The sequence below is a fragment of the Petromyzon marinus genome, unplaced genomic scaffold (genome assembly GCF_048934315.1).
Source record: "Petromyzon marinus isolate PM22_M1 ecotype Great Lakes invasive population unplaced genomic scaffold, UKy_Petmar_22M1.pri1.0 PM_G_Scaffold_47, whole genome shotgun sequence".
NCBI classification, from domain to species: domain Eukaryota; kingdom Metazoa; phylum Chordata; class Hyperoartia; order Petromyzontiformes; family Petromyzontidae; genus Petromyzon; species Petromyzon marinus.
Window position 1 is genome coordinate 1,641,926 of NW_027422999.1, and position 24,964 is coordinate 1,666,889.

A 24,964-nucleotide genomic window follows, 5' to 3' on the forward strand; every position below is an offset into this window, starting at 1 on the left:
AACCCACGGTTCTTGTTAAAATTCCAGTTACAGTAATGCTACTTTATCAGGCACTGGCTGTATTTCCACTGAAATACACAAGGAGAATTCTCTGTTATTACGAATCTTATCTGACATGTTTAAGTGGTGCTTTTCTGTTCGGTGAAATGTGTTGCTATTAAATGTAATGCGAGCAAAGAGACGTGTTTATTGATCGCTTATCGATCGATTGACTTCATGGCCGAGCGGTAGCGCGTTGCAGATGTTTGTGGTACGAGTCCCACGACCGCCCCGGTTAACGCTGTGGGTGTATGAACTGTAAATATTGCGCACTGTCTGCTTCACAGTCGGATGCTAAAGATCTCGGAGATGTAATTTAAATAAGTAGTATGCCACGTGTGTCGGCACAACTCTGTAAATGCGACAACTACTGTGGGCTGTCCGTGAAGCGTAGCGCCTCCAGGGTGTAGCCTCGTGTGTACTCTGAGCTTGTTTCGCACCGTACGTAGCCAACCGTGCTCATCGGAGGCGCCTTGCGCTGCACGAATGGAGCGAACGCCAACGTGCACTCGCAAAACCCAAAAGCTTTTTGATTGCCCTCGTTTTGTCCGTTGAAGACGATGCAAGCCGCGCCGCAGGACGATGGCCGCGAGCACGAGAAGCCGTGCCTCAGCGAGTCCCGCGCGGCGGAGCTGGTGGAGCGCCTCTACGGGGTGAGCGTGGCGGGGGTGAGCCCGCTGGCGAGCTACGTCGACCAGAACTACCGCGTGCTGGCGCGCGACGGTCGCCAGTTCGTGCTCAAGGTCACCAACACGTGGGACAGCCAGCGGCCGCAGATGCTCGAGGTGCAGATGGCTATGATGAGGTTCCTGCGGGAGAGGGGCTTCCCCATGCAGGAGGTGGTGGACAACGTCAGCGGGAAGATCATGTCGCTCGAGAGCATCGGTGAGCTGCGCCTGCGTGGGTCCCGGGAGCAGAGACATTGGAGAAGAGATGTACATAATACTAAATCTTGTTCTACTTGATGTGCGTCTCCATCTCCCTTTGTCTCCCCCTACATGCTAAGGCCTCGGCACAGAGACCCTATCTCTCTGTGCTCCGTACGTTGTGTCTCTCTTTGTGTCTCTGTGTGAACTCCCTTCTACTTAGGTGTCTGTATATATATCTGCGGTTCTATGTTTCCTCTCTCTCTCTTAAATTTAGCTCTTCTATGCCTGATGATGATTGCTTGCGTTGCAATCGAAACGTCGTATGCTATTATGTAATTTTATTATTATTTCTTATTTCTACGTGACTTTACTGAAAAAAACCAAAGAGTCATTCCTGCAGTCACGAAAGTGACAAATCAAGTTTAATAGATGTACAGTGCAGTACAATTGATTTTGCTGCAACTGAACTCTGGCCCCCATAACATAGCACCACGCAGCAGCCTGTGATGCCTGTTTAATGCACGATTGTCACCCATAGAAGCCCTAATCCAGGCTCAACCTGCTTAGCTTTCAGATCTTATGATAGGGCACATTCCAGGTGATTTAGTCATAGGCTGATAGTAATCATACGAACACAGCATTGGTTTATACTTGCAAAGACAACGATCAATATCCGAGCATGAGGCGGTGGTATAATACTGGGTCGCACTCCACTGACGATAAGTGATGTAAAAGGATCATACTTTTTAGTTTTTGTGAGGTTGGTGGATGTAACGCACTGCTTGTTGGTACTGGCCCAAGGTCCACATTGTGATATTTTGTAAATTCTTCATATATATAAAAAAAACAATGTTTGGTGTGTGGGATGAAACTGGAATGACTGCTCACAGCAAAGCCACACGGACGAGACGATAACATCTGTGGTGAGAGATCAGAAGCACACTTGCTGTTTTCTCATCTACTGACCTGCAGGTTGGTAGATATAATGTTTGTACAGTTCACCGACGCCGCCATTCGCCAACTGCACAGTGTGTTCCACCTCCCCACACCTCCGATGAGCACGGTTGGCTACGTACGTATGGTGCGAAAGAATTTCAACATACTTACAAAACCTAAATCGTAATTTTTGTTTCTGCTTATCTTCCCACGAGACCCTGAGAAGCAAACGTCAAACTCTTTGCATCGAGTTCCGGATTGGCTGACAAGGGGAACACGTCAAACCAAAACCATGTATTACATGAACAAGCATAGACGGGAAAGATATGTCACAAGCGATATATTGTAGAGATATGAGAGAGATTTATTCATGATAAAGGTTTTTGGGTGAGATCGCGTTATTTATAAATGTGTCATAACCCTCCACCACCCGACATAGCCAAACAGTAAAAAAATGTGTCACGTTGACAACAGACAAAATAGTTCACTACTTTAGCCCACCGGTGTGATGAAGAGTGAATCCACAACATTTACAATATTTGAATACGACGTTTCGCTGGTAATTACATCCAGCATCATCAGGCAATTCGCCAGAATGGTGAAGCCCTCACTTGCTCCTGGTCTTAAATAGAGCAGCAGGGTCATGTCATCATTTAACTCATTCAGAGAGAGATTTAATCAGAAATATGATATTTATATGGAAGAGATAGGAGAAAGATCTATCCGCAAGAGGAGAGATTTAGAGAAATGCAAACATGTCGATACAGAGCTTATCTCTCCCCCACACCCACTTCGACCTCCTGCATCGCATCACTTCTATTAATATTATTATTATTGTAATCATCATCGTTACACTTGTTTTCACAGCAGAGCCTCACTGAATATCGGGAGGGTCTTGTCAAACTTTTCAGTTGGGGGGCGGGCGTGGGGGCGACGGTTGTCGTGTGTAATTTCAAGTGAGTATTGCTGACTGAGACATGTACTTAATTAGTTCCTGTAAGGCGTGGCGGGATAGTTGTCCTGTAGACCAGAATGAATTAATTTTGGTGGTTCGGGCTTGGCCCACGGGCTGTAGTTGGGACAACACTGGGCTGCTAAACATTTGTAAAGCAAAGTGCTTCATAGCTCATCAGATTCCTCCAGTAAAAGTACATATTCTGATTACAATGCCTGGGCTAGCAGCGCTCCTTTAAACCCAGGCTCGGGGTTCATCGCGTGAGCTGACATCACCGCCCAACGCCGTGTTTGGAATGCGTAGATCACGGAAAGCCGCTGACCCTTATATTTACGTGATGGAACGAGCGATAAAAGTCGCCTCCTGATGCAGATGGGCCCCCATTCACCCTGCTCCTAAGTAATTTGCTCAAGCTGAACCCAGGGAATTCAGCTAGACTCGTGTGCTGACGTATCCATTCTGGCCCGAACCTGGGCGAATTGCCCGCGGTTCCGGTCAGCATGCGCTAAGGCACGAGGGTTGCATGCCACGTTGCAACTTTGGCCGATGCCTTACGCATGGGTGTGGCGAGGTATTATTCCTCTCAAATGCTTTATTTAGCTATAGCGGTTTAGACAACAAGGCCATATAGGAATGCGAATTTCGGAATGCGTTCGTGTTATTAATTTCTGCGTTAATAGTACCGTGAAAGAAAGTCATGAGAAAAAAATCACTCCAATTTACTATTTTTTGGGGGGGGGGGGGGGGGGAACAGAAATACTCGATTCAAGTTGCTTGAGAGATTGGCGTTTTAAAGACTACACGAATTTTATGTGTGTTATATATCAGACTTGGCACGTTCATTATTGTTATTAACCATTTAATGCTGAGCAGCAAATTGTCGCTTAATTTCCTAAAAAAAGAATAGTAGCCTTGGCTATCAGTTGAGCAATTCATAAGAGACCCTGTGTAGTATAGCACGTGGGTAATGAACACAGGGCGCAAAGTGGTGAGTTGACACTTTGGCCAGACCTTGGAGGTTCCGATATCAGCTTCCGAACAGCTTTTTATGTTCCAGCAAAAGGAAGCGACGGTGAGATTTCACTAACCGTGGTGACCTCTTGACCTCGGTGGCGACTCCTGCTGTGAATTCTCAGACTGCGGCGAAGGAGAGAAGGAGTTCAACGTGCGGCTGCTCACGAACCTGCCCGGCGTGCTGCTGTCCAGGGTGCTGGCGGATGGCAGCCTGTACTACCAGGTGGGCAAGCTGGCAGCGAGCATCCACCAAGCCCTGCAGCAGGTACGAGCGCACGAGCGCCTCTTGACAGGTGACGTGAGACTGCAGGGATTCATATTCTTGTTGCTTTCGGTAAAGTCACCACGTAGAGGGGGAAACAATAAAATAATAAAAAATATAAAACAATAAAATTCTCACGACGTTTCGACTGCAACACAAGCAATCGTCATCAGGTGTGAAAACCACAACAAGGAAATTTGAAAAAAAAAATTATTGCTGTGGTTTTCACACCTGATGATGATTGCTTGTGTTGCAGTCGAAACGTGAAAATTCTATTGTTTTATATTTGTTTTATTTTATTGTTTCCCTTCTACGTGACTTTACCGAAAGAAACAAGAATATGAGAATATTCGCCAAAGTAAAAAGCCAAAAAAGAAATAACTCGCAAATTACTTCATTGGGAAATGCGGAGCGATAGTTTCCCCAACCCCTTACTGCGACAATCTTAAAAAAAAACTCTTGAGTTTCGGCGAGCCTTTTCTCTCGGTAAGCAAGTGTAATGTGACGTAACGAGCCCACTCGCTCGGAACGTACGCAGCTGTTCATAATTAGCAACGTGAGAGTCCTTCCAAGTGATCGAATGGCTGGTTTTCAAGCGGCGTATTTTTGGTTTAACATGTAGGCTTTCGAGACCAATATTATTCATAATAAAGGTTTTTGGGTTAGATCGCGTTTATTTATAAATGTGTCGTAACCCTCCACTACCCGACACGGCCAATCAGCAAAAAAAGTGTCACGTTGACAAAAAGACAAATAATTCACTACTTTAGCCCACCGGTGTGTTGAAGAGTGAATCCACATTTACAGTTTGAGTACGACGTTTCACTGGTAATTACATCCAGCATCATCGGGCAATTCTCCAGAATGGTAAAGCCCTCGCTTGCTCCCGGTTTTATATAGAGCAGCAGGGTGACGTCATCACTTAACTCATATCAGCTTCAGTGATTAGAGGCGGAGGGGGGGGTATTGTAATTATATAATCGATTAGTAATCAGTCATTGGTTATGATTAGTAATGAGTTGTAGATTAGTAATTCTTTCAATCAAAATGTAATGTGTATTATTTAATAATATGCTTCCAGGCCGCACTAAGCCTGTAGCTGTCAGAGCGATTAAAGTTATTCTTGTTCCTCTCAATTTCAATGGATTCTCAAATTAGTCTTTGCCAGTAATAATTAGTTTTACACACCACTGCAACGTTGTCAAAATCAATTCAGTGTCCTTGTTGACAAGCATGTTCTGCCACTGCCGACAGTTGTGTTTGAGATAATTTAATATTTCTCTGATGTTCTTTTAGTCTTACGCTGATGTTACGTCCCGTCTGTCCAATGTAGCAGCTGCCACATAAACAATGAATCCGATATACACCTTCTGTTGATAATTTAGGTAATGCGTCTTTAGTCCCAGATGCTAGTTTTTTTTATTTTGTGTACTGTACCAAATCTTGCTTTTGCAAAACACGGGCTAATTTGTCAGTTACTCCCGAGATATATGGAATTTTTATTGTTTTAACAATCTGGTCGCTTTCAGCAGTATTGCTTTGCAATCGTCATTTGGCATTCAGTGCTCTGTTAATTTGAGCATTATTGTAGCCATTCTGTCGTAGTGCGTCTTTAACGTGGTTAACCTCTCTCACTAGACTCTCACCATCTGACACTGTTTTAGCCCGATGTATGAGCGTCTTGATAAGAGAGGATTTCTGAGCTGGATGATGATGTGATTCTGCATTCAGATAGGTATCAGTGTGCGTTTGCTTTCTGTAAACGCTGTGTGTTATTTTACCGTTTAGGCCATGTCCAAGCAAAATATCTAGGAATGGGAGTGTGTTATTCACCTCCATTTCCATGGTGAATTGGATGGCCGGGTTTTGTGCATTGAGATGATTTAGAAAATCATTCAGTGTATCTTTAGCATGTGGCCAGACAACCAAAGTGTCACCCACATATCTAAACCAAAAGGATGGTTTTAATGTGCTCGAGGCAAGTGCTCTTATTTCAAAGTTTTCCATGTACAAATTTGCTGTAGCAGGGGATAAAGAAGAACCCATTGCTGCTCATTCCTTTTGTTTAAAGAAATTCCCTCTCCATAAGAAGTAAGTGTTATTTAAACAATGGCCAGCAAGTTTCGGAATATCTTTTGGTAAACCGGTATTCTTTACTAGTGTATCAAGTAATTTAAGCGATTCGTCCACTGGAACCTTAGTGAATAGAGAAATCACATCAAAACTTACCAGAATATCATCAGGAGTAAGTTTAATATCTTTAAGCACATTCACAAGATGTTCTGAATTTTTTTTTTATGAATGAAGATGTCCTACCGATGTAGGGCTGTATTTGTTGGGTTATATATTTTGCTAATTGATATGTGGCAGAGCCAATTGTACTGACTATGGGTCGTAATGGGATGCCGATTTTATGAATCTTTGGTAGCCCATAGATTCTAGGTGGTTTTGAGGCCCTTGGCTTAATTTGGTATTGCTCATTTTTAGGGATTAATGAATTTGCAATTATTGCAGTGGTCTTACGTTCTAAAGTATTAGTTGGATCTCGTTTAATTTTAATGTAGGTACTTTCCTCTAGTAAATTTCTAATTTTATTATCATAATCGGCTCGTGACATCACTACAGTAGTGCAGCCTTTATCAGCTGCTAGGATTTGGATATCCTTGTTTACACGCAGCTCTCTTAAGGCTTTTGCCTCGTTAGAGCTAATATTTACTTTTGGAACTTTGCTATTCTCAATTATTTTAGCAATCTCATGTCTAGTCATCTCTGCCTCATTATGTGGAAGGAGTCTAACTGCTGATTCTACCTCAGCAATTATCTCATCCACTGGAATTGTGTGTGGGGTAACGGCAAAGTTAAGGCCTTTAGAAAGGATAGAGACCATGTCACCGGTTAATACAGTGTTAGTCAAGTTCAGTACGGTTTTGTTTTTAAATTTTTGGTTTTCAGTAGGGATTTGTTTATTATGTAGTCTAGAAAATGTATTAATTTGGTTAGTTTTTGTTAGTTTAAACACATTATGAGCCGATTGTTGTGTTATGTTATCGATTATATTCCAATAATGCATAGATACACTATTGCTTATATCTAAGTGTAACTGCTTTAGCGATTCCGAAAAGTAAGATAATTCACTCCTATTGTGCTGTATTCTCTCTATTAATAATAATTCGCTAGCTTTGTGTAGTATTTGGTTAGCTTTAGAAGACTTTATGTGATGTGTTATTTTAACTGCGTTTGGTATTACCTTTGAATCTCTGCACCTTTTGAGGAACGCCAGTGAAGATATCAATTTCATCCGCTTAATGCGGAGCTTCTCCAATTTTCTGGTTTTAAGAAAAGTATCCTCCCCATAGAAGTTAGTCAGTTTAACATGTAGGCTTTCGCGACCAATATTATTCATAATAAAGGTTTTTGGGTTAGATCGCGTTTATTTATAAATGTGTCGTAACCCTCCACCACCCGACACGGCCAATCAGCAAAAAAAGTGTCACGTTGACAAAAAGACAAATAATTCACTACTTTAGCCCACCGGTGTGTTGAAGAGTGAATCCACATTTACAGTTTGAGCACGACGTTTCGCTGGTAAATACATCCAGCATCATCGGGCAATTCGCCAGAATGGTAAAGCCCTCGCTTGCTCCCGGTTTTATATAGAGCAGCAGGGTGACGTCATCACTTAACTCATATCAGGTGCAGTGATTAGAGGCGGAGGGGGGGGTATTGTAATTATATAATCGATTAGTAATCAGTCATTGGTTATGATTAGTAATGAGTTGTAGATTAGTAATTCTTTAAATCAAAATGTAATGTGTATTATTTAATAATACGCTTCCAGGCCGCACTAAGCCTGTAGCTGTCAGAGCGATTAAAGTTATTCTTGTTCCTCTCAATTTCAATGGATTCTCTAATTAGTCTTTGCCAGTAATAATTAGTTTTACACACCACTGCAACGTTGTCAAAATCAATTCAGTGTCCTTGTTGACAAGCATGTTCTGCCACTGCCGACAGTTGTGTTTGAGATAATTTAATATTTCTCTGATGTTCTTTTAGTCTTACGCTGATGTTACATCTCATCTGTCCAATGTAGCAGCTGCCACATAAACAATTAATCCGATATACACCTTCTGTTGATAATTTAGGTAATGCGTCTTTAGTGCAAGATACTAGTTTTGGAATTTTGTGTACTGTACCAAATCTTACTGTAATGTTTTGCTTTTGCAAAACACGGGCTAATTTGTCAGTTACTCCTGAGATATATGGAATTTTTATTGTTTTAACAATCTGGTCGCTTTCAGCAGTATTGCTTTGCGATCTTGATTTGGCATTCAGTGCTCTGTTAATTTGAGCATTATTGTAGTCATTCTGTCGTAGTGCGTCTTTAACGTGTTTAATCTCTCTCACTAGACTCTCACCATCTGACACTGTTTTAGCCCGATGTATAAAATAACACAGCGTTTACAGAAATCAAATGCACACTGATGCCTATCTGAATGCAGAATCACATCATCATCCAGCTCAGAAATCCTCTCTTATCAAGATGCTCATACATCGGGCTAAAACAGTGTCAGATGGTGAGAGTCTAGTGAGAGAGATTAAACACGTTAAAGACGCACTACGACAGAATGGCTACAATAATGCTCAAATTAACAGAGCACTAAATGCCAAATCACGATTGCAAAGCAATACTGCTGAAAGCGACCAGATTGTTAAAACAATAAAAATTCCATATATCTCAGGAGTAACTGACAAATTAGCCCGTGTTTTGCAAAAGCAAAACATTACAGTAAGATTTGGTACAGTACACAAAATTCAAAAACTAGTATCTTGCACTAAAGACGCATTACCTAACTATCAACAGAAGGTGTATATCGGATTAATTGTTTATGTGGCAGCTGCTACATTGGGCAGACGGGACGTAACATCAGCGTAAGACTAAAAGAACATCAGAGAAATATTAAATTATCTCAAACACAACTGTCGGCAGTGGCAGAACATGCTTGTCAACAAGGACACTCAATTGATTTTGACAATGTTGCAGTGGTGTGTAAAACTAATTATTACTGGCAAAGACTAATTAGAGAATCCATTGAAATTGAGAGGAACAAGAATAACTTTAATCGCTCTGACAGCTACAGGCTTAGTGCGGCCTGGAAGCGTATTATTAAATAATACACATTACATTTTGATTTAAAGAATTACTAATCTACAACTCATTACTAATCATAACCAATGACTGATTACTAATCGATTATATAATTACAATACCCCCCCCTCCGCCTCTAATCACTGCACCTGATATGAGTTAAGTGATGACGTCACCCTGCTGCTCTATATAAAACCGGGAGCAAGCGAGGGCTTTACCATTCTGGCTAATTGCCCGATGATGCTGGATGTATTTACCAGCGAAACGTCGTACTCAAACTGTAAATGTGGATTCACTCTTCAACACACCGGTGGGCTAAAGTAGTGAATTATTTGTCTTTTTGTCAACGTGACACTTTTTTTTGCTGATTGGCCGTGTCGGGTGGTGGAGGGTTACGACACATTTATAAATAAACGTGATCTAACCCAAAAACCTTTATTATGAACAACGTATTTTTGTTGTTTCCCCCCCAAATTTTATTCCAAGCGTCGGGGTGGAGCGGTGGCGCAGTTGTGCGCACACTGCGCTACGAACCCGGCCACCTGAGTTTTATTTCCGGCCACGGCTAACATTCGTGGCAAGTGATATCTGAACCAGTGCTGCCCCCCCCCCCACCCCCCCTTGTCCTCTATCCTTCACCAACCTACACTGACCAGTTTGGCGAAGTATGGTCAAACACCCTACATGACCAACACTGAATACGGCAGTGCCTTGATAAGGGCTGTATGAGTTGTGCTAATTGGTGCCATGTCATGAGATGGAAAAAAACATCTCATTCTGTGCATCACCTCTGGTTAGAGAATGGCCCACAGAAGGTGATCTCACAAAACTACTTCTCAGATCCATTCAAGTGTCCTGTTATTCACAAATACCAATCAAACATTTGCCAGCCGCACGCAGGACTTGGGCAGCCCCACCCTCAGCTGCATAATAAGTCTAGATTTTTAGCTTTCGTGACTGCAAGGATTCATACTCTTTGGTTTTTTCGGTAAAGTCACGTAGGTAAAACTATAAAATGATAGAATGAAAAAAAATGTAGTTGTTTTTTCATTTATTCTTTTATTTTATAGTTTTACCTACGTGACTTTACCGAAAAAAACCGAAGAGAAAATAATAAGTCAAGGAGAACATCTTTTCTGAATCGAAGACTATCCTTTGCTAGCTTGACGTTTTGCTGCCTTTAACTTACATGTGTACTCAACTGGCCAATGCTATGTTAATCTCGTATTGCATTTTTTGTCATCTTACCGCCTTCGTTTTTAAACATCTGCATAGTTTGAGCACCCATTCCTGCACTCCCTGCAACGAGACGATTTCATCTGGAACCTATCAAACACCCACCTGCTCGAGTCCTACCTCTTCACTCTGGACGGCGACCCCAACCAGGGTCTGGTCAGGGAGGTCATCGCCAAGTTCCGCGAGGAGATCCAACCCAACCTGCACAAGTTTACCAGATGTACGCTCGCCTCGCAGCTTCACCCGGGACGTAGCTCCATGCCTCAGGGGGCGAGGGGCGCTTCAGGCCACCGACGAGGCCTTGAAGCCACGACGGGTGCCGCGTACGTGTGTACGTTGAACTTCTTTTGCACCGTACGTAGCCAACCGTGCTAATCGGAGGTGCGGGGGAAGGACAACAAACTAAACACAAAAAATCAGTTCAAAAATAAATTAGTGTTCAATCTAGGTTTAAAAGTGCATAGCTCCAGTGCCTTCCTAATATCGGAAAGAAGAGCTTTTCAGACGGCCGCAGAAGTGCATCTGAAAGCGCGCGATGCGGTGACCGTCTTTGTTTGTTCGATGGTTAGCCAAAAGCCGCTGCGAGGATCACCCGAGTTCGCATGATGGTTTATGCTGCTTGACGAGATCAGCAAGGTATTGTGATTCATTTGTGGCAAGCATTTTCTTTGCAATGTGCTTTACGTGATTACTTTTACCCAGCATACACAGATGCATTACAAGGCATGCATGTAATGGGGAACACTCGCACAGACACTGATCACAGGTGAAATCAAATGACAGGGTTATTACATTCAGACGCTACTGTATATAAATCATTATTGTAATTTCTACCAAATCATTTTTCAATGCATGCTAAATTGTGTTCAACAGTTTTTGTTACACATATACTCTTAATAATAATGTACAGCCCTTTGTCAATGCACTATCTGGACGAAGGCTTTCCAGGCTGTGTAGGGTCATGGGGGTTGTTTTGCCACCTTCACCATGCTGGTCGGTGAGGATGTAGGTAGGATCCCAGGACTGGTTCAGATATCAGTGATGTTCTCCATGGCCGGGAATCAAGGGCTCGTGATGCGGTGTGCATACCACTACACACCGCTCCATATCTCGCCCCCGTGCAGAGTTGTACGACGCTGGTGGGTTATTGTAATTCTGTGCCTTTGAAGGCAGGAGAAGAAGTTGGTGATTCACTGAGACTCTGCGGGGGCCATTCTTAGACTCGCACACGCGGCTTGCGCAACCCCAATCGTGCGGCCGGAATAAAAACGTCACGGGCACGAACGATGACGACGGCGACGAGGGGAGGACGGTCAACAATAAAAGACAACGGACGAAATCAAATTCGACGTTTTCCCCCCTCGCCGCAGGCATAATCCACGGTGACTTCAATGACGACAACATCCTGGTGCAGGAGGTGGCCGCAGGAAGCGAGCAGCAGCAGCAGCAGCAGGGGCCCAAGTCGGCGGAGGGAGCGCCGCGGCACCGCGTCTCTGGCATTGTGGACCTCAACTCGATGATGTTCGGCTACCACGTGTACGACCTGGCCATAGCCATCATGTACATGATGGTGGAGAGCGGCGAGGCGATGGAGGCCGGGGGTCACGTCCTGGCCGGCTACGAGAGCGTGCAGGCCCTCACCGAGGACGAGAGGAGGGCCGTTTACTTCCTGGTGGCGTGCAGGTAAGAGCGGAGGGGGGCCGGGGCAGTTCGGGTCGGGTCTGCCCGGATCGCCGTTGGCCGCATCGGGAAACGTTGGCTTCAAAAACCTGTGGCGGTTGCGTAACGAGAATTAATCCAGGTCTGGCGAGAATCCGATAAACTCGATGATTGTGCGGCAAAAAAAAAGTGCTTTATTTTCTTTGGTTCTTTCGGTAAAGTCACGTAGAATGAGAATAAAATAATAAATTGATAAAATAACAATAATATTCTCACGACGTTTCGGCCACAACACAAGCGGCCTTCATCAGGTGAAGGGACGAGACTGTCTGGTAGGACAGTCCAAAGAAGATGAATCATTGCAGTCACGAAAGCTTTAAATCGAAACGTGCTTTATTATTTATTTAAAGCTCTTCATCAGACCAATGATGAATGAAGGTCTTGCCAATGCCATGTCGATCATCGCGGTAGTTGACCATACTTCACCATGCTGGTTAATGTGTGTTGGTGAACGGGGGGGATCAGTAACAGTTAAGACATAATAATGCTGATTACCATGATGTTGCTAACAGCACTTTTACGGATGCTGCTGATGACGGTGATGATGATTATAGAAAAGACACTCATAGCGATGTTGTTTACGATCATGTTGCTGATCACACTGCTGCTGCTGCTGGAGACGAGGAAGATGAAGACAGCGACTTTCCTTCTGCTGGCACTTCTGCTGCTGACCACGAGACTTGATCCAACTATGGATGCAATTCCTGGACGCTAAAATCCCAGCCGATCAACAAGTCGGCAGCAAAAACCCTCTTGAATAACAAACGATATTAACCGTCACGACAGCAACGGCGACAACAACAATATGGTCTACTTTTCCCCGCAGGTTCTGCCAGTCGCTGGTCATGGCCCGCTACACGATCCTGCGATACCCGCAGAACGCCGACTACCTGCTGATAACGGCGCGCACCGGCTGGGTGAAGCTACGCGAGCTCTGGACCAGGGGCCTGGAGGACATGCAGAGGCTGTGGTCCGATATTGCGGCACGGTACAGAAACTAGAACCGCGGTGGAAATCGAGACGGACGGCGAGGAGAGAGAAGGGGGAGTTTGGGGTCGGGGGGGGCCCACCGTGAGACACGTCCTCCCACTCGCCCCACCGGTACCTCCCGAGGCTTCGCAAGGAACCGGTTTCAACTTGAACGTGGCGCCGTTGGTTTTGGACACGTGCGATCTTTGAATACGGAATCTGAAAAATGTGAATTGCTCATGCCAGGCACTTAATGCATAGGGGAGGTTTTTCGTAGCTTCAGGTTAGGAACGTATTGTTGCTGCATCCAGCGCTGTTGACAAAACGGCATTCACATGCGCATCCGTGGGTGATAATAATAATAATACTGTCAGAATATTTTTTTCCCGTTCATTTACTCAGGAAATCCTGACTGTTTCTGAGATTTTGTATTCATGAAGTTCCAGCGTTCAGATGTTCGACCAATTCCTTTGTAGCTTGTTTGGCTCGTGAGAGGAAACCGGAGTAACTCGGAGATTACCTGTGCATACGAAAGGTGGTGGGGGGGGGGGTAACACTCGACAACTGCATAGATGTTTTATATTTTTATTATTTTATTGTTTCCCTGCTACGTGACTTTACAGAAAGAACCAAGAATATAAAAAGCGTCACCGTACACCGACATCTGTTGGCCAACTTGCAGCGCAAGGCATAAAACGTCTGCTTTTCCCAGACAGTCTTCAAATTAAGCACTAAACCCAGGCTCTTCCCCGGTTGAGCTTCAAAGATCTGACGAGATTTGGTGCATTCTGGGTTAATTTTGTTATTTTGTGAGTTGCAGTTGCATTCAGATATTTTTGTTAATCTAAACTACAGTTGACCTTAGAACCCTCAGACACGGGCGTGGGGAGTCCTGGCCTCGTGAAAGATCAGTCGACTTTCTTGCGTTGCCATGACCTTCCACTCGGCGGACTTTGGGAACGGTAGTGTGGTGGGGGTGGTGGGTGTTTGATGATTTTGCTGTAAAGGTTTCCTCTACAAAAGTGGGACACTCCTGGGTTTTGCCACCAAGTACTAAGTCATGTTTTGCAGAGGGGTCAAATACTTATTTCCCTCATTAAAATGCAAATCAATTTATAACATTTTTGACATGCGTTTTTCTGGATTTTTGTTGTTGTTATTCTGTCTCTCACTGTTCAAATAAACCTACCATGAAAATTATAGACTGATCATTTCTTTGTCAGTGGGCAAACGTACAAAATCAGCAGGGGATCAAATACTTTTTTCCCTCACTGTAAGTTCGATTACAGGGAATGACTATAACATGAATTGGAAGTGATATCTGGACCCCTTCAAACAAACCGCATTGACCAGTGTGGTGCAGTATGGTGAAGCAACCCATATAATATGGGGAAAGGCATCATCCAGCAGTGGATTGATCTGAGGCTGTGAAAATTGGCTAAGCCTCGAACGCAGATGCACCACGTATACACTGCCGCCTCCTGTCTTATGCCATTGCCGACGAGAATGTTGCGTTCTCATACTAAATTAAAACTATTTTTTATTTTACCAGGGCCCACTGAGCTATAAAGCTCTTTTTTTTAGAAGCGACCTGGCCACAAATGATAGCTCAACGAAGTGGCTTATCGTGTGAAAATTTCTAGCAGCCAAATACTCCAAACGCATGCTTCTGAATTGGGAGGGAAAAACCGGAGGACTCGGAGAAAAAGCCACACGATCAAGGGGAGAACATCCAAATATACAGCAGCAGGCGTCAGTCGAGATCGAACCAACGACCTCCTGTATACCAGGCGAGATAGTTAACATCTGGCCACTGTGCTTGCAGCCCATCTTACCCGAGTGAATGTGAGCTTGCATTCTGTGCTCTGGTAACCCGAAAGTACATCGCCAGTTTTTCAGGTCGCCCTATCCGATGAGAGCGATCAAACACGAAGCGCGATTCTCAGAGACAGCAATAATATAATCCCATTCCTCTAGAATTACTGTCAGCTGTGCCCCTATGATAGGAAAGGTTATGCCACTCTTCAGAGGTATGGGGTGCTCTCCTTTCCTTCTCACCTCATCTATGCCAACCGTGTCACGATGTATTTATTTCAATTGTGCCTCTCGTTCGCCAGTCTGATTCTTCAGCTTGTGTACGTCTTGTATCGAGTAGGTGGTGTGGCCAACACCACGCCAAAGGGGCCGTCCATAAATGACGTCACGCACCTGGGGGGGGGGGGGTGTCAGACATTTGTGACGATGCGTGACGAGGGGGGGGGGTGATAAATGTGACGTCACATCAAAATGCGCAACTTTAAATAAATATAGACAACACGTTCCACTTAATTAAATAGACTTGTTAATAAATGTTTTCTCCTACAACATCAGAGTGCAGCGGCACAATAAATACGCACTACAATGACAATAGTTTAAAGCGATTTGAAGCATGTTTTATCTTTCGATTTAAAGCTTTCGTGACTGCAATGATTCATCTTCTTTGGTTCTTTCGGTAAAGTCACGTAGAATGAGAATAAAATAATAAATTGATAAAATAAAATAACACAATAATATTCTCACGACGTTTCGGTCACAACACAAGCGGCCTTCATCAGGTGAAGGGACGAGACTGTCTGGTAGGACAGCGCTGGAGTGCTGTCCTACCAGACCAAAGAAGATGTTTTATCTTTTTTTTTGGGGGGGGGGGGGTCAGACATTTGTGACAATGACGAGGGGGGGGGGTCAAAAATCGTCCAAAATCGCGTGACGTCATTTATGGACGGCCCCAAAGCCGCTTTTGTCGCCCCAATGCTGACGTTGTATCCACAGCACACCAGGTACTCATTTAAGTCTGCGCCGACATAATTGAGGCCCAGGAAGTCACCGTTGTGACCACATACACACGCACGAACATTCGCCAATGCGTCATCATCGCCACTCTGATCACTTGGCGGCCGACGACAACGACGACGACGATGTCTGGGGCAGCTCTACCCGATGCAAGGATTCTGCCGACGGCTAAAGGCTCCTCCTCCCGTGCGCCTCTGGCGATGCCCCCCGAACAGCGCTGTGCCGAGATGGCTGCGTCAACGGCGGGCGCTGCGCGGCTCCCTGGCGTGTGCACCTGCAGGGACAGCTACTCGGGGCTTCGCTGCCACAAGCGTACGGCCACCATCTGCTGCTGCTGCTGCCGCCTCTCAAATCCCCGCCGTCAACTCTTCGTAGAGAGAAATTGGGGGGGGGGGGGGTATCCGATTGGGATTTCCTTGGCATTTTTCCCTCTAGTCCTCTGCATTCTCAAACTGAAGTTTGTGGGCCAGTCTTCCACGGTCCATTCGCATCTCCCATTAGTCGCCATTGAAGTGTTAATTGGACCATATCGCTGCATTGTATTGCAGGCTGCTGATTTTGTGGGAGTTGAAAAGTGGGCCGCAGAAAGGTGTATCTACTGGCTTTACGAAACACCTGTTGTAGCCTATAGTTACCTGTGTACTAGAGGACATCGAAAGAACTGGTTAACTCCTTGGCAGGTCGGTAAGCTGTACAATGTGGTTATTTATATAAGCATCGTGTCTATCTGTTGATTTGAGAGCTGGAATCGAGACATTCTTCCATATAAGCTGGTATGCTTGATTTGTCACATCGTGTTCCCTGAGATATCACAAATAGTGGCATCAAATGACTGCATCTAACAGAGAAATCCATTTTGATTTAAAGCTTTCGTGACTGGAGTAATTCATATTCTTAGTTCTTTTGGTAAAGTCACGTTGAAGGGAAACAATAAAATAATAAAATATATATAAAACAATAAAAATTCTCACGACGTTTCGACCATAACACAAACGGTCGTCATCAGGTGTGTCGGTTTGCATACATTTTTTTTAAAAAACGGTGTATTTATTTATTTATAAAAACGTTAGCGCCGTGCGTAGCGATTTGGCAGTTTATTTAGAAGGACTAGTCCATCTATCTTCTTTGGTTCTTTCGGTAAAGTCACGTAGAATGAGAATAAAATAATAAATTGATAAAATAAAATAACACAATAATATTCTCACGACGTTTCGGCCACAACACAAGCGGCCTTCATCAGGTGAAGGGGGCGAGACTGTCTGGTAGGACAGCGCTGGAGTGAGAGAGCCACGTTCAGATCACGGCTTTTAAGCTGTGTGAGAGGAACAAAGAGCCTTGACGAAGGAATTAGCATAAAATTTAGCATTGAAATGGCTGAATGATTAGCTTGTGACTGGTCACAGAAATAGCTATGTTAAAAGTTAAAGCATACACATCCGCAGAGGCACCCATTGTTAAAAGGAATTAGCATAGAATTTAGCATTGAAATAGCTAAATTAAGGCATACACATCCGCAGAGGCACCCCTTGATAATGGGATTAGCATAGAATTTAGCATTGAAATGGCTGAGTGATTCGCTTGTAACTGCTACAGAAATAGTTACGTTGAAGTCAGAGCATACACATTCACCGAGGCACTTAGTACAAATCAAACAGGAGAATTTAGCATTGAAATAACTAGGCGAATTTAGCATTGAAATAACTGGGTGATTTGCTAGTGACTGGTCACAGAAATGACTACACATCTGAGCTATTCACAGTACTATATAGTGAACCAATAAAAACTAAAATATAAATTACCTTCATGTTATCAATAAACTCTATATTCTCCAATCAGCTAAGCTACCAACCATAAGTCGTTATATATCACAATGCTATATGGTGAAAAAATGGGTGGATTCTTACCCTCAAATTTCCGTACCACGGATAGCTACGGGCCCCGTTCAGACGGACGAGTTCGTCCATGGTCGGAACAGAGGAGGGGGAGAGAGACAGCTGCGAAGCCCTAGTATACTCCATGTTGTAAACCATACCATTAACCGTGGTGTGAGAGGTATTAAGAGGCAATGCTGGCGAAAGAGCTGCGGTCTGAAGGTCATCGTAAAATTACAATTAATTAAGAACAGAAATGATTTAACACATCTTTCCAGTGGTTACTAAGCCTGAATCCATCTTCTCGGTTGAAATTGTCTCTGTGCTTGTATATGTGAATGGCCTCATGAACGAATCTCTCATGGTAGCCAGTTGGTTTGCAAAGAACCTCCGTCTTGGAGAAGTCAATGTCATGTGAGCCCACTGAATTGTAACAGTGATCTGCCACGGCAGAGGAGTTCGTCTTACCGTGTTTCAAGTCTGCTTTATGTTCGCGGATGCGGTCCGAGATATGTCTTTTGGTTTCTCCAATGTAGCTACTACCACAGAGGCACTTTAGTTTGTAAACGCCCGGGTACTGTATGTCTGGAACAGCATCTTTTACAGATGGAATTAAATCACGGATTTTATGTACTGTGTTGAATCGGACCTGGATCTTGTGTTTATTCAGGATTTTGGAGATCTTTTTAGTGACCCCTGCAATGTAGGGTAAGGTGATGGTTTTGAGTGGCTCCACAAGAGGATCCTTCTTCATGACTGGAGTGATGGCTTTGCGGATTGTGTAGTCGGAGTAGCCATTAGCCCTGAGAGCCTGGTGTACGTGCTTGAGTTCACTGGTAATGTGTTCCTGGTCGGAAATGCATTGGGCTCTATGGTATAGAGTCTTGATGAGGCAGTTCTTCTGGGATGGATGGTGGTGGGAATCCGGTTTCAAGTAAGCATCTGTATGGGTAGCTTTCCTGTAGACAGAGTGGCTCATTGAACCATCATGTCTCCTTTTAATTAAGACATCCAGAAAGGGTAGTTTGCCATCTTTTTCGACCTCCATGGTAAATCTGATGGCTGGGTGTATGGAATTGATGTGGTCGCGGAATTGGTCTAGAGCAGGCTGGCCATGTGGCCAGATGACAAAGGTGTCATCAACGTACCTCTTCCATAAGGTCGGGCGTAGAGTGGCAGTCTGGATGGCGTCAGTTTCAATTTTTTCCATGAATACGTTGGCTACAACCGGAGATAGGGGGGAGCCCATTGGGGTGCCCTCAGTTTGTTTGTAGAAAGTTCCATTCCAGGTGAAGTATGTGTTGGTTAAGCAATGTCTCACCAGGGGGGGTACATCAGTATGCAGTCCTTGATGAACCAGGTCTTCAATGATAGCGATGGTGTCAGGTACCGGGACTTTGGTGAACAAGGACACCACATCAAAACTGACAAGCAGGTCGTTTGGGGACAGGGAAATGTCTTTGATTGTCGATACCAGGTGAGTAGAATTTAGTACCGCAGAGGTGGTTTTTCCAGTGAAAGGTCGCAGTATATCAGCCAGAAAACGTGCCAGTTTGTAGGTGGGGGAGCTGATAGTAGAGACGATGGGACGAAGGGGTGTATCTTCTTTGTGTATCTTTGGAAGGCCATATAATCTTGGTGGTCTGGCAGCAGAGGGTTTCAACGAGAACTGTTTGTTCTCATCAATTAATGCTGTTGAATCAGAGATAATTTTGTTCGTTTTGGTGACCAGGCTGTTGGTGGGATCTCTTTTTATTTTTGTATAGCTGCCATCGTTGAGTAGTTCTTGAATTTTGTTGTTATATTCTGTTTTGTCCATGATGACAGTGGCAATGCCTTTGTCGGCTGAGAGAACGTCGTTCTCTCAGCCGACAAAGGCAATGCCAAAAAGATCTGAAATCGCTGCAACCTTCAAAAACGCTAAGATGCCAGCTAGCAACCTCAGCAAAGATGAGCGTTTTGAATTATATAAATTAAAAAAGAGGGATGATATTGTAGTCCTCTCAGCTGACAAGGGCAATGCTACTGTCATCATGGATAAAATAGAATACAACAACAAAATTAAAGAATTACTCGACGATGGTAGTTATACAAAAATAAAAAGAGATCCCACCAACAGCCTCGTCACACAAACCAACAAAATAATTTCTGATTCAACCGCATTAATTGATCAATCTAAACAGTTTTCGTCGAAACCTTCTGCTGCCAGGCCACTAAGATTATACGGCTTACCAAAAATACATAAAGTAGATACACCCCTTCGTCTCATCGTCTCTACTATCAACTCCCCCACCTACAAACTGGCTCGTTTTTTGTCTGAAATCCTGCATCCTTTCACTGGAAAAACCACCTCTGCGGTACAAAATTCTACTCACCTGGTATCGACAATCAAGGGTATTTCCCTGTCCCCAGACGACCTGCTTGTCAGTTTTGATGTAGTTTCCTTATTCACCAAGGTTTCTGTACCTGACACCATCGCAATCATTGAAGACTTGGTTCATCAAGGACTAAACACTGAGGTACCCCCCCTGGTGAGACACTGTTTAACCAATACATACTTCACTTGGAATGGAACTTTCTACAAACAAACTGAGGGCACCCCAATGGGCTCCCCCCTATCTCCGGTTATAGCTAACATTTTCATGGAGAAATTTGAGACTGACGCCATCCAGACTGCCACTCTGCGCCCAACCTTATGGAAGAGGTACGTGGATGACACTTTTGTCATCTGGCCACATGGCCGGCCTGCTCTAGACCAATTCTTCGACCACATCAATTCCATACACCCAGCCATCAGATTTACCATGGAAGTCGAAAAAGATGGCAAGCTACCTTTTTTGGATGTCCTAATTAAAAAGAGACCTGATGGTTCAATGAGCCACTCTGTCTACAGGAAAGCTACCCATACGGATGCTTATCTGAAGCCGGATTCCCACCACCATCCATCACAGAAGAATTCTCTCATCAAGACTCTGTATTAAAGAGTCCAATGCATATCCGACCAGGAACACATAGACAGTGAACTCAAGCACGTACACCAAGCTCTTAAGGCTAATGGTTACTCCGACTATACAATCCGCATAGCTATCACTCAAACCATGAAGAAGGACCCACTTGAGGAGCCTTTCAAAACCATCACTTTACCCTACATTGCGGGGATCACAAAATAGATGTCCAAAATCTTGAATAAACACAAGATCCAGGTCCATTTCAACACATTACATAAAATCCGTGATCTGGTTCCGTCTGTAAAAGATGTGATTCCGGACATACAATACCCTGGTGTCTACAAACTAAGTTGCCTCTGTGGTAGTAGTTACATTGGAGAAACCAAACGCCATGTCTCAGACCGCATTCGTGAACACAAAGCAGACCTTAAACACGGTAGGACCAACACCTCGGCCGTGGCAGATCATTGTTATAATTCAGTAGGCTCACATGACATTGACTTTTTCAAGACAGAGGTTCTTTGTAAGCCATCTGGCTACCATGAGAGATTCGTTCATGAGGCTATCCACATATACAAGCACAGAGACAATTTCAACTGAGAAGATGGATTCTGGCTTAGCAATCATTGGAAAGATTTGATAAACCATTTCAGGTCTTAATTGATTGTTCACGCTTACAGTGGCTTTCAGACAGCATACATTAAAATTTTTCGTCTCCCCCCTCCTCTTTTCAGAACATAGATGGACTAGTCCTTCTAAATATACTGCCAAATCACTGCGTGTGGCGCTAACGTTTTTATAAATAAATACACCGTTTAAAAATAAATATATGCAAACCGACACACCTGATGACGACCGTTTGTGTTATGGTCGAAACGTCGTGAGAATTTTTATTGTTTTATATATATATTTGATTATTTTATTGTTTCCCTTCAACGTGACTTTACCGAAAGAACTAAGAAAAAGAGAAATCCATGTTTAGGAGTCTGTCTCCTTCCTGTTTTATTTCCTCGTAATGATGAATATTTCATATTTTCAGATTCTGGTTAATGTATCAAGATGCGTTAAAATTGTGGGAAAGATATGTGACCGTTAGTCATTATACCCTGGTCAATGCAGGTTGGTGAGAAAACTCACCCGACGTGGATAACCACACACCACTTCCACTCAGATGACCCCAACCACTCGGGACTCAAGCAGATACACGGATAGCACCGGGAGGTCTTCATCCAGCTGTGGATTGACCGTGGTCAATGATGACATTCAATGTTTAAGGTGTAGTAGCGGTGCAATTGTTAGCGCAATGCACTATGAACCCAGCAGCGACTCAAGTTTGATTACTGATCATGGATGACATCACTAGCGAGTGATATCTGAACTAATTCTGGGCACCTACCTGTCCACCAATCCACACTGACCAATGTGGTGAATGATGGTCAAACAACCCCCATGGCAGAAACATCGTGGTGGAGGAATTTATCCAGCAGTGGATCGACAAAGGTCTTCACATTTAAATAAAATGTTTAGTGCCAAGTGATTGGACTACACATTTTAATTCTAGATTTAAAGCTTTCGTGACTGCTAGGATCCATACTCTTTGGTTCTATTGGGTAAAGTCAGCGCTGTCCTCCAGACAGTCTCGTCCCTTCACCTGATGAAGGCCGCTTGTGTTGTGGCCGAAACGTCGTGATTTTTTGTTATGTTATTTTCACCTACGTGACTTTACCCAATAGAACCAAAGAGTACTACACATTTTACCCAGCAGAATGGCGGTGAGTGTCGCACGCGCAAAACGAAATTGTCTCGCAAGTTCACAGTGTCATATTGTGCGTCTTCATTCTTTGTGCCGTCTGCCTTTTGCGCAGGCCAAGCGCGACATCCCGTGTAGTCACGGTGCTGTCACTGATCACCAATCGATTATATAATTACTGCACCTGAATGAGTTAAATGAAGACGTCACCCTACTGCTGCTCTATTTAAGACCGGGAGCAAGTGAGGGCTTTACCATTCTGGCGAATTGCCCGATGATGCTGGATGTAATTACCAGCGAAACGTCGTATTCAAGCTGTAAATGTTGTGGATTCACCCTTCAACACAGCGGTGGGCTGATGTAGTGAACTCTTTTGTCTTTTGTCAACGTGACACTTTTTTGCTGATTGGCCGTGTCGGGTGGTGGAGGGTTACGACACATTTATAACTAACGCGATCTAACCCAAAAACCTTTATTTTGAATCACGACACTAATTACACCATAACTAGCTACGTGTCCACCAGGCTAACTACACTAATTACAACGTAACTAGCTACATAACCACCAGGCTAACTACACTAATTACACCGTACCTAGCTGCGTAACCACCAGGCTAACTACAATAATTACACCGTAACTAGCTACGTGACCACCAGGCTAACTACACTAATTACACCGTAACTAGCTACGTAACCACCAGGCTAACTACACTAATTACACCGTAACTAGCTACGTGACCACCAGGCTAATGACACTAATTACACCGTAACTAGCTACATAACCACCAGGCTAACTACACTAATTACACCGTAACTAGCTACGTGACCACCAGGCTAACTACACTAATTACACCGTAACTACACTGGGAGTAGCTACAACGGACAGGACCCCAGCTTGGGTCCAGGTCCACGTGTTGGTGACTCTTCACGGACGTCGAATGTAGATCTTCAGGATGACAACAGCAATTCTGGGGACCCAGCTTATATCCTCCGTGGTCGTGGCTGGTCGCACCCTTGGCCACGACCACCTTCTAGAATCCTCGAGCAGGATCTCGCCCCGACACGTGACCACCCCTAGCCCCCCACTTGGGGACCCTGTGTAGACTTTACCAGTCACGTGTTCTCCGGGGTCAACCAGAGTGCCATGGCCTAAAGTAACCCGATTCCATGGCTGACACTCTCACACCCCATCCTGTAGGGGTCGGCAATGCACACCTGAGCGTGGTGTCACTCAGCGCTATGACTCAGCGCTCACAGAGCCCCCTCTAGGGCCAGCACGACACCCACATACAAGTGGTGTCCACGATGTGAGTACATCGCACGCCGTGCCTCTCTAGGGCCTGCATTACACAGTGACATCCACGATGTCACTATATACGTGGTGTCCACGATGTGAGTACATCGCACACCGTGCCCCTCTACCGCCGGCATTACACAGCGACGTCTGCGATGTCAGTACATCTGCATTCCTCTTTCCATCCCGGAGTAACTCTCAGCATGCACCGCTCCACGCTTTTTTCCTAAATACTTTTCAGCTTTTGTTCCATGTTCTTGTTTGATAATTCTTATTTATCACCGGTGCTATGGTATAAGCCATGGTCCTTGTGTATTCTGTGCAATGGCATGGACCATAAATAGCTCGGCACACACCCGGCTTGTTGATGTCCAATTGAACGATGCAATGCGGTGGCACTTGAACCTTAAAGCAGGATCCACAATCCTGGCTTCTCGAGTTGCCACGCATCACTTCCCCATCCATTTGCCTCAATACTGCAACTGTCCGGGAAGCACAGCAAATCGTGGAAAAACGAACGTCTCCCCATCCACTCGGATCTCAATACAGTCCCTCGCCAGCACTCGAGTCGCGCAAGCCTTTTTGGACCCACGCGCTTAACCTTCAACAATGTAACTTCAAACGTGATATTCTTGGGTCTTTCGGTAAAGTCACGTAGATAGGTTCAAAGAAAATAACAAAAAAACTACGACGTTTCGATCACAGCACAAGCAATCGTCATCAGGAGAGCAATCTCATTATCTCTGAGATCAGGGCTAGGCCAGCCCTGAACAAGATCCGTCGACTCGATCAAGTGACTCACATTTCTGAAGAGATGCCGCAACACTAAGGTAATACCGATCGCCTTCACACTGACATCTGCTGTTGTCACTTCTCCCAATGGTAAACGGATCTTGTTCAGGGCTGGCCTAGCCCTGATCTCAGGGATAATAAGATTGCTCTCCTGATGACGATTGCTTGTGCTGTGATCGAAACGTCGTAGTTTTTTTGTTATTTTCTTTGAACCTATCTACGTGACTTTACCGAAAGACCCAAGAATGTGAATTCCTGCAGTCACGAAAGCTTTAAGTCAACATTCAAACGTGATTCTTGGAAATCCGAATGAAGTCCACAAGACACAAACACCTC

The 24,964-nt window shown here is 44.4% G+C and overlaps 2 protein-coding genes across 2 annotated transcripts; both read left to right on the plus strand.

Annotated features, from left to right (window-relative positions):
- Window positions 1–507: 507 nt before the first annotated feature.
- On the plus strand, window positions 508–4,214 carry LOC142917382 (hydroxylysine kinase-like). The gene is made up of 2 exons (XM_076062029.1): window positions 508–924; window positions 3,936–4,214. The coding sequence occupies exons 1-2, from the start codon at window positions 600–602 to the stop codon at window positions 4,202–4,204; spliced, it is 594 nt and encodes a 197-aa protein (XP_075918144.1). The 5' UTR covers window positions 508–599; the 3' UTR covers window positions 4,205–4,214.
- A 6,282-nt stretch (window positions 4,215–10,496) lies between these two features.
- Window positions 10,497–14,362, plus strand: LOC142917357 (hydroxylysine kinase-like; the record flags this gene model as incomplete). Its single annotated transcript, XM_076061993.1, has 3 exons — window positions 10,497–10,677; window positions 11,828–12,140; window positions 13,003–14,362. Coding segments are annotated over 3 exons (669 nt in total), but the record flags the coding sequence as incomplete, so codon positions are not given.
- Between the last annotated feature and the right edge of the window lie 10,602 nt (window positions 14,363–24,964).

What these genes read in the sequence shown, in the direction of transcription:
- LOC142917382 (XM_076062029.1), top strand. Translation starts at nt 600, where the DNA reads ATGCAAGCCGCGCCGCAGGACGATGGCCGCGAGCACGAGAAGCCGTGC. An exon ending in CATGTCGCTCGAGAGCATCG is followed by an intron (nt 925 to 3,935) that starts GTGAGCTGCGCC and finishes GTGAATTCTCAG; the next exon opens with ACTGCGGCGAAGGAGAGAAG.